Source organism: Elaeis guineensis, chromosome 6 (genome assembly GCF_000442705.2).
Source record: "Elaeis guineensis isolate ETL-2024a chromosome 6, EG11, whole genome shotgun sequence".
NCBI lineage: Eukaryota > Viridiplantae > Streptophyta > Magnoliopsida > Arecales > Arecaceae > Elaeis > Elaeis guineensis.
Window position 1 is genome coordinate 8,272,236 of NC_025998.2, and position 14,041 is coordinate 8,286,276.

At 36.5% G+C, this 14,041-nt stretch overlaps 1 protein-coding gene across 4 annotated transcripts; it reads right to left on the reverse strand.

Annotated features, from left to right (window-relative positions):
* Positions 1–559: 559 nt before the first annotated feature.
* On the reverse strand, positions 560–13,616 carry LOC105047281 (hexokinase-2). 4 transcript variants are annotated; one of them, XM_029265192.2, is made up of 10 exons: positions 12,865–13,616; positions 7,648–7,798; positions 7,369–7,551; positions 5,845–5,919; positions 5,502–5,657; positions 5,114–5,212; positions 4,905–5,035; positions 1,849–1,889; positions 1,615–1,769; positions 1,333–1,401 (listed from the first exon to the last, which is right to left on the reverse strand). In XM_029265192.2, exons 1-9 carry the CDS (start codon positions 13,134–13,136, stop codon positions 1,630–1,632), a joined length of 1,248 nt encoding a protein of 415 aa, XP_029121025.1. In that variant the 5' UTR covers positions 13,137–13,616; the 3' UTR covers positions 1,333–1,401; positions 1,615–1,629. The 4 variants fall into 4 exon arrangements, 3 of the variants coding, with proteins under 3 accessions (XP_010924444.1, XP_010924442.1, XP_029121025.1); XR_003801161.2 differs by having other exon boundaries at positions 1,334–1,401; positions 1,532–1,769; XM_010926142.4 differs by lacking the exons at positions 1,615–1,769; positions 1,849–1,889 and adding an exon at positions 560–1,212 and having other exon boundaries at positions 1,320–1,401.
* Positions 13,617–14,041: the final 425 nt, after the last annotated feature.

Sequence of the window (14,041 nt, forward strand, 5' to 3'; positions counted from 1 at the left end):
TCCATGGACCAAGCCGCATGCAGTGGTAGAATCACTGCAAACCCATAAAAGCAACTTTGGCTGATACAAAATCAGATAAAAGGAAAGACGCCATTTAAATCTACCAAATAAAACAGTGTATTACCAATATTTCTGCGAAGTGGAAGGGTGGGTAATAATCATACCTCTCCTTCCCAGATGCCTTGTCGTTTGCTCAAGAACAATGCTAAAACAAGACCCTTGCAACAACACCTAGACAATTAAAGTACCTCAGAATCTTCTCACAGGAAGGCTGCGGTCGAGCCAAGCAACCCTCCACCACTAAACATGCGTAAACCCTGATTTTTCAGTCATCTGAGAGAATAGCCTATTATTTTAGCATTCTCGTCTGTTGAAGATGACTTTTCTTTCTTTTTTTTTTGGTACAGATTTGTTGGAGATGATTTTGAACACATACAGGCTTGTTCACAGAACACAAAACAGCATCATCCGGTAATAGAGGGTTTTCCCCTCTCTACATAGGGCTTCTAAAACAACGTGCAACAGCTGCATAAAGACATCATATTCACTCCAAGAAAAATAGGACTTCAATAATCCCCCTCTTTTATTGTTAAACTGCCAGGAGAAACCCAGAAAAAAAAAATCTGAAAAATAGATAAAAGAAGGTTGACCGTTCGGCCAATTCGCAGAAAGAGGAAAGAAAGAATGGCAGGTCTGGAGCAGCATCATCCGCACACTGACTGCTAGACCCTGAATTTATACACTTGCAAGATTTCTCCTGGTTCTCTATGCTGCCGCACGGGTGTTAAATTAAGCATTCCTTCACAGAAGACAGAGGAAGGTTGTGAGGAATGACTCCTAGGTTTGAAAGGAGACACTTTAGGATTCTTCAAGCTCAAGATACTGAGAGTGAGATGCAGCAAGGAGAGCTGCTCCAATGCCTGATCCGTCACTGGCAAGCTTGATGACAATAGAAGCTGTGGCTTCTTCTCCGAGCATCTCTCTAAGTGTGGTTTCCAAACAATTGCTAAATATAGTGTAATGTTCATAAAGCCCACCATCCATAGCAATAACTGTCCTCTGCATGTCACTTCCATCCCTCAATGCAGTATCACGGCCCTGCTTCTTCAAGACGCCCAGTATTCCAGCAGCAGCCAGACGAGCCCCACGCTTGGCTATGATATCACAGACCTTGACAACCAGCTTTCTTGTTTTCAAGGAGGTATTAGAGATCTGGAATTTAAAGAAAAACAAAGATTTTGTGACAGAACAGCTACATTCTAATGATTTGTACTATTAGGAGGAATTTAAATTATAGAGAAAAAGTAAAGGTAACATACCCCTAAAATGTCCTTTAGTTTAGTCCCAACAACTCTGAGATCGGATGATGTGTCATGATGCATGGCTGACATGTCTGGAGTCCTGCACATATCAAGTCCCAATTTTGTTTACGATAAGCCAATACTGTAACAACATTTGACATAAATGTCCACTGAATCACAATAAAAGATATTGTCAGAATTACAGGAATAGGTGGATAAACTCTACCAACCAAAGGGTTCACTCTGAATGTCAAGAAATGACTAAATAACCGCACATGTACGACCACCATATGTACCAACTTTCAATTCATACCATGCAGATAAATTTTTAATTGTTCCTTTTAGCGGCGGGATCAAACTGACACAGTGCAAGGGTTACCACGTCCTCTTCCAAAACCAAACATACCACAGCATGGCATGTATACAAATACGTAACTTGGCAGTATGTATCCATCTCAGCTTCCAATTCTATATTCAAAAACAAAACTTCAAACTACCAGCTTCCAATTCTATATTCAAGAACAAAACTTCAAACTACTATTAGTACCTTTAGTGTCCTCTACAGGTAACATGTTCCAAATGTCGAACCTTCATGAAGATGCTACATATTAGCATATTAAACAAGAGTCATAAGCAAATGAGGAAAAAATAAAAAAGTTCATTTAAAGGAGGCAGGTCACAATCTACAGATGGTGAAGGCATTTTTGTGGATAAGTTTTCGACCCAACCATTATGGCCTGTGTGCATCACAATATTCATGCGAAGTCTCTAATCCAATAATGTGGGAAGCATCCTACATAGAACATAAAACTATGTCGTGTTTATATATTATTGTTAAGGGCAGTATTGTAACGTGACCATGTATATATAGTGAGAAGGACAGGGTTTTCACTCTAGCTCCTTCAAAACATTGTGTCTTGCTTATAACCCTCATTCTATTTTGATATTGCATCAGAGCCAAATCCTGCAACTTGTGATCACCTTCTTCTCTTAAAGGTCCCACTAATGACTTCACTTTCAAGTCTTTGGAGGGCCTAGCAGGGTTGAAAGCTAGATTTGCTATAGTTCTTCAAAATCCCCTTGCCTCTGCTCTGCGCCTTGTGGAGGGGCTTTCTTGGCGATCTTTGGAAGGGCCCAGCTTTTGGAGACAAGGATCTACACTAGAAGTGTGGTCTCTTCTTTGAGGATTAGGTGGTGGGCTTTTTGATGGGTGGTATTTACAAGCTTCCTATAGTCACCACATCAGATTTTAATATTCCTGAATTTTGATGTGATGATACATATGCACAGATTTGTTTATATGGTTGATTAACATCTCTTGGATTCATATAACAATTAATTGAGCTGAAATCTTGCTTACTGAATCTAGGTTGTCAAGAAGCATACTTTAGTTCTTGAATATTTCAGGTTTTTTCGGTTGCAGATGACTTCATCTTCCTCACAAGATCCATCATCTTCAATTTCAGTCAAGCTAGATGGCAAAATTATAGTTTGTGGGTTTTTCCATTTTTGGAATTATGGGGAGAAGGCTCTCAGGAATGATTGATGGGTCAACAATGATACCAAGTCACCCGAAGGATGCTGAAGAATGGTCGATTAATAATTCAAAAACTATCATGTGGATGTTAGAATCCATCAACCCAACAATTGCAACCAATCTAACCCAATTCTCTATGGCAACTGAGATGTGGGACTTTCTGACGAAGATATTTTAGCAAAACAATCATGCTAGGCTTTTATCAATTAGAGAAATAATTGAGTTAATTAATATCATGAATTTTATGCTAGCATATCATACTTACAGAGGGAAATGATGATGTAACCAAACAACCTACATGAAGCAATCATGGTTAATTAATATTGGCTCCCAGAAGTTGAATGTTAAGTATTCTGAGACTGATGCAGTGATGCTAAATGACTAAAGGATGCTACTATGCATCAGCAACCTGGTGGGAACCTTATTTATTTGACCATGACACATCCTACATATCTCATACGATGCATATTTCAAGTCAATTTGTGCTTGACCCTCTTTATTGTCATATGAGTGATGTTCTTCGATTATTACATATTTAAGGAAACCACAGGCAGTATGTTGTTCTTTTCTTCATTTTTAACAAGTAGCTTATAGCATACACTGATGCTGATTGGGTTGATTGTCCAGATACTAGATGTTCCACTACACGATTGTCTTCCTTGGAGCCTCTTTAGTAGCTTGGAAGTGTAAGAAACAGCTTAATGTCTCAAAATCTAGTGCTGAAGCTGAGTATCATTCTCTTTTTGTAGTGAGATTTGTATCGCTTTGAGGACTCCTTTCAGATCTTAGTTTTGCTCTCTCTACTCCAACCCCCCCTTTATCCTAATAATATGAGTGTTGTTCAGATTGCATGTAAACCTATATCTCATAAATGAACTAAGCACATTGAAGTCGATTATTATTTCATTAGACGTCACTATCTAAGGCACTATTTGGCAATATGGTATGTAGTAGAGCTTCCATTAGTTAAGCTTTTAATAAAAAACTATTTGGTATTTGGTAACCATATTTCTTAAATATTGTAGAACTTTAACATCTATTTAGCAACTAAACTGAGGAAGTGCTTTTAGTACCGCAAAATAATAATAGAGGATATTACATAATACCTTAATTGTCTAATTGTTAGTATATCATTAAGTATTCTTAATTAATAAATTATTTCTTTTGATATTTAAGCTAAATAATGTATTTTTAAATTTATTATAGAATAGAGCACTTTAAAATATTATCTTACCATAATATTATTATTATAATATAAGAATACGATCTTATTATTTTAGTATATTATAAAGTACTATACTACAATATTATTATAGTATAACAATATTATATTGTTATAGTATGATTGCTATGTCATAATGATGATGATGATGATGATATAATATTATTATAATATCATATAGTTTCATAATATTATTTTATATATAATATTATTATTATATTGCTATATCATAATAATGATGATAATGATGATATAATATTATTATAATATCATATAGTTTTATAATATTATTTTGTATATTATATTATTATTATATTGCACTATCAAAAACTATTAATATAAAGTATTGTTAACTAGTTATTTTTAAACTATTTTTTAAAAAAATTGTTATTAAGATTCAAAACCCGTCTAAAAAAGATAGCTTCCCGATGCGTCTCAAGCTGACCTTTTGCCCTATAGCTCCAAAATGGAGTTTTTTCTACTAAACCTTTTTCAACTTTTAGAAGAGCTAGAATACTATTTCAAAATTTTTACCAAACACCTCAAAACTATCCAAAAGAGCTTTTGGCCCTCCTAGAAGTAATTTTTTGCCCTCCAAAAGCCATGCCAAAAAGGGCCTAAATGACACTATATCTCTTCTTTGATATGGACAAGAAAAAGAATAAAGCAGAAGAAGGCATTTTCCTGTCAGATATCGATAAGAATATAGAACTAGACCTGACCATGCTTTAAGATGCTTCTGTTATAATCTAATTTACAGTGGCAATCAATAAAACATGCTTAAATGATGGTAAACAAAATACAACAGGATTCTAACAGTGGTCATTGACCACTAAAAGCATACCGTAGTATAAATTGAACCTCAAGTTTTGGCGGAATGCTGTCTCCAAACAAGGCAGCTTCCTCAGCCATTTTCAACAGGACTCTTCGTACAATTTCTCCCAAGTACATTCCAGAAATTAACTTCTCAAAGATCTGGGAATAAAAAAATAAGTTACAAATCAATCTGAACAACCAATTTTTTGTACTCAAAGAAGTGGATGAAGAAAATACCTGTTCACCAGGATTCAAACTTTCAGCATCTAATGCTTGATCATATTCTGTTATAGGAAGATGAGATGACCTGAAATTTCCCCATTCCATGTTGATAACCTACAGGGCAAGAAAAATGCCTCACTCTCTGTAAGCACTTCTCTTTTATTTTAATAAAAGCTGGGTGGTTTCAACCTCCCTTCACCTAAAAATAAAAGTAAAAAAAAAAAAAAAAAAACAAAAAGGCTTCCCTCATGGTTGATAATGTAACATGCCCTGCCCCATTAACAAGATGCAAAAGAGATTTTTCTTGCTATTGGTTTGATCAGAAGTTTAAAATTACTCGATTTTGTTTACGACCTCTCATACTTAAGTTCCACAAGTTCCAGGCAAAAAAAGTTTTGCTTACCATCTTTCCTGATTTTGGTAAAAGCCCATGCCATTTAGGAATTGCTTGTGCATGCTCTACATATGCTGCATTCGTTCCAGTACCCAGTATGACAGCAGCAACCACGTCATTATCATAATATCTTCCCCCAGCCAATGTCCCAATTGTGTCATTTACCTAAAATAAGACCATCAGTTCTGCCCTATATTTGCACTATCTTCACCTTTGAGATGAAGAAAGAAACCAACAATTTGAAGAATATGTTTTTCTTTTGGAAAATGTCTAAAAAGAAAAGAAAAAAAATGGCTCAATTCCAAAGTTTCTCATTCTTAAATTTGAAAGCAGTATGAATAAAGGAACTTACCAATGCTGTAACTCGCATATCAAGACCTTGTCTTTCAATGGCCTTGGTCAACTCAGCCACCACATCTTCCCCAACCTGGCTTTGGAGGAATGAAAAAGGTCCATCAAAACATATTATGGTCTACAAGGAACTTCAGCAAGAATGATGATATCTGGCCAACGTGATTGTGGGATTCTATGAGCCTTTGCTACCTTTTACACAAATTGAATGAAACATTTAAGCTTTACGGAGTGATATTCTTCATTGGCCTGATCCGTAATAACTTAAGGCAACCCTAAGGAAAGAAAAAGAACTGGCATGGAGCATGAAATTTTGTCATAAACCACAACTAAGAAGATGGCACATATCAAACTAGAGCATGTCTAATAAGCTTGATAGAAAGATCATTTAGATAGTGATGCAAACCAACTATTCAAAAGTGCATGTATGGATCAACCCCAAAACAAAAAGTGATTGCATGGAAGGCATATTACGTCATTTCTATTCTATAGTTCATTCAATGATTGGTAAACAAAGAATTTGCCAATAAACTAATTTTCCTTACAATCTAGTAAAAGCAATAAAAAGAAACATCAAAAAAACATTACAAGACATAAAAATTAACCTTTGAACCATAAATTCCTACTCATAGAACCAATCCCAAGCAACACATTTAATGCAGTGCTGCATGTAGTAAGCAAAGGCAACTTGTATGTCCATCTCAAGTAAAAGAAAAACCTAGCAATACATAAATAAAGTTGACAATGAAATTTTAAGCAATAAAGGAAGTGCAAAGATCTCGAAATAAGCAAAAAAATAAAATTCTGATGAACATGTGTACTAAAATTTCAAAATGCTAGAAAAAAAATCACTTAACTGAGAAAGCAACAGGAAAAGTGACTAGTCAAAAAAATAAGCATAGAAGAAACTGGAAATAATAGGAGCACTAGGGACAAAATCTTGAAGGACAAGAAAACTGGCAAACTAAGAAGGATTATTTTTTTAAAAAATAATGGAGAAAAATTAAATAATACTCATTAACCCTATCTTTAATGAGATAATTCTTGTTGATGCCAGAAAAATGGAATACAAAACAGAGAGTATATGTTAACAATCAAGGAAGCAGAAGAAATTGCACTGCATCTATTTAGATGATTGTGCCATATACCAAAAAAGAGACCAAATGAAACTATAATAAAGAAACATTAACAACTGTGATCCACATGAAGGGTCAAAAAAAATATCGAATAGGATTAAAAAGAACTAGTTGGAGGATGTCAAAGGAATGCAGGATATCCCATTTTGCCAGAGGAAAACATCTTAAGCTCCAAAAAGGCCAAACAACAAACTTCTTAAATCCAAATCCAGGAATACAATTTGTAGATAAGATATAGAATGATCTATTCCATGCATGGACACCCTGATAGACAACCTCTAGCATTAATCATATCCAAGAATTTTCTTGTATAGCTTCAAGTTCATTCACCTAGAAAAACTAAATCATAATCTCATTTAGTTCAAAGGAAAAGAGCCACCAGAATTTACCGTGCCATTAATAGCGAAACCCTTTGTCCACTTAATAAGAGTGCCTGATGAGATTGAGGTTTGCTTCACTGGGAAAGAGAAAGTAAAACCAAGTTCTCTCTGCCTGCCCACAGGAAGGTGAAATTCTTCACCTTCTGAAGCAACAAACTTTGCCAATGCTGCAGCAATGAAGTCAAATAGTTCCTGAAAGCATAATTGAAGTTGAGCAAGCTTAGAAGCAGATTTAGATATTTCCAAATAAAGAAGAGTCAAACATACAACACCAGGCCCTTCACTTACACTGGAGCTTCCAACCATCAAATTTGGTGGAATGGAAACTTCTTCAAATTCTTGCTTGACAACACGCCCTCCCTTTCCTCCCAATTGTACACGTAGTACACGGAAGTTGGTTCCACCAAGGTCCAACGCATAAAACAATCCTGTCTCATCCCTGTAAATATACTACTTTTAAATACTTGATGAAACAAAAATTGGTTCATAATATTTTTTAGCAACACATCCATGATACTAGTCATGCTGTACGGGTGCGTTTGATGCAGGCCAACAATTATTAATGCAATCTACTTGCTAAAAGAAACAAATAGTGCATGTTTATGACACATGCACATACACATATATAGACCCTAGAAATATCAGATGTGAATTCAAACGTTCAACTCTGCTACAGTCCGTACTAGAGTTTACTCTCCTCATCCTCCTACTTCGAACCATTATCTCTCAGCCAATGATGTGTTTAGTTTCATGGAAATAGTTTTTTTGGAACAATGTTAGGTGAGAGGCACATCCAAGGCATCCACGAAAAACCAACATTTCTAACATTATTAGCATATTAATTATCCGTCCTCCTGAGCAAACTAAATTATAGGTCCTCTGTTGAGCTGCTTTCATGTGATATGAAGACCAGTGTACAAACAGCTATGGATATAAGTGTTCAAAAGGAGGAAAATGGAAGACTCCATCTCAATCACTCTCTACATGCTAAAGTTATGTAGATCCCCTTTATTTTTATATTACCAGATACGCAATACATGACTTTATCAGGGACCTTCAAACACGCCTTCTTAAATAAGTAGCGGCCTCACATGTAAACAGATTAAACTAACACTCATCAGTGACTATGCTAGCAAACACACTATAAACCATAGGCCGGTAATTCCTAAAATGATCCAAAAGGAGGCTTCACATAGAAGGACATAAGAACATGAGACAGTTGGAGAAAACTCTCATGTAAGCTAGCTGGAAACAGAACCATAATAGTTGTTTTTTTTTTTTTTTGAAAAAACAATAATAATTGGTTCGAGCACAATTCTCAGAATCATCTTAGATGGAATGATAATAAGATTCAAGTCAATGTCTGTACTATTACATTGGGCTATGATACAGGTCTGGAATCTTTATAGTTTTTATCAACCTCCTTTGGAAATTACAAAGGTTCAACAAACTAAACCGAGAAGCCAAAGTTTGCCAATACAATATCAATTGAGGCACAAATTGAATAGAACTTTGGGGGGCCCGAATGGTACATTGAGATATAGATCTGATAACCATTCCTCTAGGTCCAGCCATTGTTCCCCAACTTAAGTGGCCCCCACTTAAAAGAATAGCTTAATACATTGACAAGGATTTACTTGTGAGATGATGTTTGATGCTCTTTTTGCTTGTTTTCTTTGTTTTCTGAAGATGAAAGTCCTATTACAGGTCCAACAAGTAGAAGACTTCATTAGAAATCTTTTTCTTTATCCATGTTACAGCCTAACGCTGTTCTTTCTTTTACTTATGTAGATCCTAACGGTAACAACACCATATAACATGTCAACCTAGCAAATTTAATAGAGTCTGATTCTTACATAGGTAAGATAACAGAATTCTCACAAAAAATCCAAAGTTCTCCATAGCCCCAAAGTGAAAGGCTTAACATAGCATAACTTGTTTTCATAACTGATAGGAAGATACGAGACATCAATTCACCAAAAAAAATAAACTTAATGTACAGACTGAATACATCTATACCATATCCCTCTTGGATCTAAACATATGATTAACATCCCAACATCCATCGGACCACCATTAGCTCATATTCTTCCAACTTATTAATTTACGAATGAGGAAAGATTTTCATTGTTGATCAGTATAAATACTTGATGCACAACTACTCAACCTTTCATGTCGCATAATTCATATCCATTTCAATGGTCCAAATTTTGAAGCAAACCAACTTATCTCCTTGGAATATCATGGATCAGGTTGGTGCAGAGATATGCTAGACTAATGGGAGCATGGCATATATGCAGATGATAAAGCAAAAATACACATTCGGATCATAGTAAAAAAACAAATTGCAGTTCCATTGACCTCAGAATATCATAAAATAAATTCCTAATAAGGATTATGTGACTTTGATCTACTCAACCAGGAAACAATTCAACTTAGCCGCCATAGCTTTGACCAAGCTAGGCCAACACCTAACTCGGGTTTAAGTTGGAAAACTTCAATCTGACCAGGTTAAGCCAGGATTTTATTAACGGCTTTCGCCAGCTTAATGCGATCTACCAGGTTTGTATTAGGCACTTTGCCAACTCGACCTGCCAGGTTTGTATTAACTGCTTTGCCAACTCAACTTGACCCATTTGTTGAAATTTAATCAGAATTATATCCTGTACCATTGCAAATCCCAGTTGGTCACAGATAAGTTCTTTATAACGATGGTTCCAGGTACAATCCGAGCAGTCAATGCATCAAATTAGGTTATGTCAGCATAGTTTACTAATTAAGTGGACTGAATTAGCCCAAAACTCATTGGACCTAGCTGAGTACATGCTAGGCCCTTGTATTGCTTCAAAATATTAAAAAGACAAGCAATACAAGGAAAGCATTCAAATTGGGAAAAAGAAAAAGCTATTTTGCAATCATTTTCCAATTAGACTATGAAAAAATAACTATGGATTGATCAAAAAATGTCAATTTTACTTGAGATGCTGTTCCCAAGATTAGATTAAAAATAAGGGTATGTCTAGTGGCTGGAAAGAACATAAATGAGCAACAGGCAGATAGTGGAATAATAGATACATATGGCTTTTGCATTAAACATGACGGCATGAATTAAGTTGCTCAAGTTAAACCATATGCAAATACTTAACCAACAAGTCTTATCCCATTTTTTTGGAATCAGGCATAAGCTGTTAAAGGTGTTATGGTAGAATCTTGACGAGAAGATCACCTCTCTAAAATGATGATGAATTTTCATGACTTTAAGAAAAAATTTATATAATAGCAAGACCTACATATTTATGTCTTAGAATGTGATAGAAATGACTACATTGAGATAGATGCATAGTGAAACTAGAAATAATAGAGCTGAAATGAGTAAAGAATTGTACAAATTAAGGACAAAGTGATGGAGAATTTATTGGGATGATACAAACATGTACAATGAAGATCTAAGAGAGTTCTAGAAAAGAGGTATACTTTATTTGTCTTGAATGATGTAGGAAAAGATGCAGAAAATGTAATGTAAAATGAATGTAAGCTATGAAGAAGGATATAGAAAAGCTTGAAATGAGCATAGAGATAGCCCCGCATAGGGATTTGGAAAATGGGAATCCATAAAGCCAGCCCCCAAAAGTTGGACAGGGCTTCGTTGTTATTTCTATGTTTACGTATGGAAGCTATGAAGAAGGATGTAGAAAAGCTTGAAATAAGCACAGATATCACCCTGCATAGGGATTTGGAAAATGGGAATCCATAAAGCCAGCCCCAAAAAGTTGGAGAAGGCTTCATTGTTATTCCCATGTTTATGTTTATGGTTATGGTTATGGCTGTTATTGAATAAGAGGGCACTTGAACTCTATACTAAAATGCCATCTGGCAAGAATGGAGACCCATACTGCTGATTATAAAGTTTAAGATTACGAAACTAAGGTTCTAACGCTCAAAGTTATCCTAGATATGAAGAGTCTAGATGAAGAGAGGAAAAACACACTATTTGACTCAAGGAATTAAATAATCTCTAAAACATTTTTTAAGCCAAAGACCATATCAACATTAACACATATAAAATATAAATCACTTGGGTAACAAGAAAAAATATTTTAGAAAGAAAAACATTGCAAAAGTAATATTACAAGCATGTAAAGCATCATCTTATTGTTACATGGCATGCCCCTTTCTCTCATAAAACTACAAAATACTCTTAAGCATTATGGACATTTACTTCAAACATCAAAAGGCCGATTGCAATAAATTATCAAGTGGATGTAGAAGAGGTGATGATGGCAAGATCGAAAGCAGAGAAACCATTGTTCATGGACCTGACAATTTAAGACAAGGCTTCATATTTTAAAGAGCTTGCATATTGAGGTTTTAGGTGCAAATATTTAGTTTTGATATTGCCATTTACCTATCTCTATATTGCATCTGTTAATTGACTCCAGATATTTGTTCTGTTATACCAGCTCACAACTATTTGTACAAGAGAAAATTTGTGATTCATGGTCTGGAAACAAAATTCTATCTCAACAAGATTCTGTTCCATATCTAGCCACTGAATTAAAAGGACATGATTAATATGTCTTGGAAGCTGTCCTAAAAAATTAAGTGTTATGAACCAGGAGCTAATCATAAAGCTGATTATATAAAGCAAAGGTCAGGCAAAATATGAGAAGAAGATTAACAACCAACCTGTTGCCCTAAATTCTAAAATACATCGAAGTTCAAGAATTATTGTCCCACTAGCCAAATCTGGATTATAGCCAGCAAACAAGATATATTTTCGTAACAGAATTGGGCCAATCTATTAACATATAAACTGAAGTTACTGAACTTATCCACAACCAGCGAAGAAGCAAAGTGAGACATGACAACCATATAAGCTCATTTGATAGTCATAGAGAAGTCAAAAAACAGTCATATCTTTTATGGCTACCAATTCATTACTGGCTGCAAACATAACTTCAAGTTAGTTGCGGACTATGATAAAGAGAAAACACTTTCTTCATCTTGTTTTCTTATTGAAAGGGAGTATATGTAACATCCTTCCCCAGCCCCTCACAAAGCTGATGCCCATAATATCACATAAAACAAGGGCCATCGAGCCTGGAGGAAAATAAGAGTCCCAGATCCGGAGAACGTTTTCCCGAAGAACAAGTATTCTAAAGAAAGAATCATCAAAGTAGGGACTCCAAAATAGAAAAGGTAAATTCCGACAGAAGAAACCAAAAGACAAGAAATCCACGTGAGAAACCTTCTTGAAGTACAGTAATAAACAACTATGAGAAAGAGAAAAGAACCATCCGCAAGCTATAAAGAAAAATCTTTAACATAAAGAAGGAAGGAAAACAAATCAAAAGAAAACAAATTTCTAGCTAAAGTAATGGTAAAGGGAAGAGCATCTCAAGAACCAAAGTCATAGCCCGAGCGTATCTAATCATAGAACTCGATCTACATGCACATCCGTAACTGAAAAAGAGAATATGTGAGCAAAGAAACAATAGGCGGTACCCTTTAGGGAGGTTATCAACGTAGCTAATGAGCATCTTGAGCTTGCTCCCGCCCTCCGAAGCGAGCCCGGCGAGCATCTCCACCGTCATCGCATCCGCCACCTGCCTCAGCTTCCCGATCGGCGTGGCGCAATTCTCCTCCAGCTCCTTTAGTATCTCCATCGCCCGCGCCCACCGCCCGGAGCTCCGCATCCTGTGCCGCACCACCAGGGCCGCCACCGCGCACGCCGCCGCGGCGCACACCACCGCCGCTCCCACCGCCACCTTCCCCATCACCGCCTCTCCCCAAATCACCCAAAACAAAAGAAGGAAAGAAAGTTTTAAGCCAAATGCTAATAAGATCTAACAAAATCCAAGCTTTCCACTCGGTCCAAGAAACCAGGGCCTCGAATTCTTTCTCTTCTTTCTTCTCCTCCGCGCGTTATTTTTTGATCGGAAGAAGACAAGAAACCCTAGATCGGATCGGGGATTTTTGCTTTCGTTCTTTCAATAGAGAATTTCTTCTTCCCTCCGCCGATCGCCGGCGATCTGAGAGGAAGGGATCACCGGAGACAAACAGATCCAATGGAGATGGGTCCAGAGGAAGTGGGGGATCGAGAAAGGCAGCGCCAAGTACTTGGGAGTGAGGTGGAGAGAGACACGAAGAGATCTCGGGACCGTGGTTTCCGATTCTTAGGGATGCGGACGATTTGAGCGAGAGAGAGCTTTGCGAAGGGTGACGAAGAACATAGCCGAGATTTCGGAATCTTCCCCCATCTCTCTTTCTATTATGTAGAAGTTTAATTTCAAGAAAACTTTTCTGAACTTTTTTATTGTCAGAATGCCCTTGATTTTTGCACTAAATTACGAGAAAGTCACGCTGTCCGCGTACGGTTGATGTAAGGAAAAATTATTGATTAGCGCCGTTCTGCCACGTGGACCCTAAATTCTCCAATGAGAACCGTTCTGGCGCTTGACATAAGAGATTACCGGTCGAACGGCCGGCATTTTCCAGCTAATAGGCGTAGACCGCGAATTAATGATAGTGTTTTTGGTTATTAGACGCTTAAGCCCAGGGAACGGGTGACTAGAAAATTACTGCATAGGACATGGGGTTTTAGGTAATTTTGATTGGATATGTCAAACCCCAAGATTAAGGAGCCACGTTATCTCCCGGAAGTCAGCGTCAGCACGTTGGA

Coding starts and splice junctions, on each gene's coding strand:
- LOC105047281 (XM_010926140.4), bottom strand. CDS start 13,136: ATGGGGAAGGTGGCGGTGGGAGCGGCGGTGGTGTGCGCCGCGGCGGCG. Junction 5,920..7,368: donor GTTTCGCTATTAATGGCACG/GTAAATTCTGGT, acceptor CTCCAAAGCCAG/GTTGGGGAAGATGTGGTGGC. Junction 5,213..5,501: donor TACCAAAATCAGGAAAGATG/GTAAGCAAAACT, acceptor CTTGCCCTGTAG/GTTATCAACATGGAATGGGG.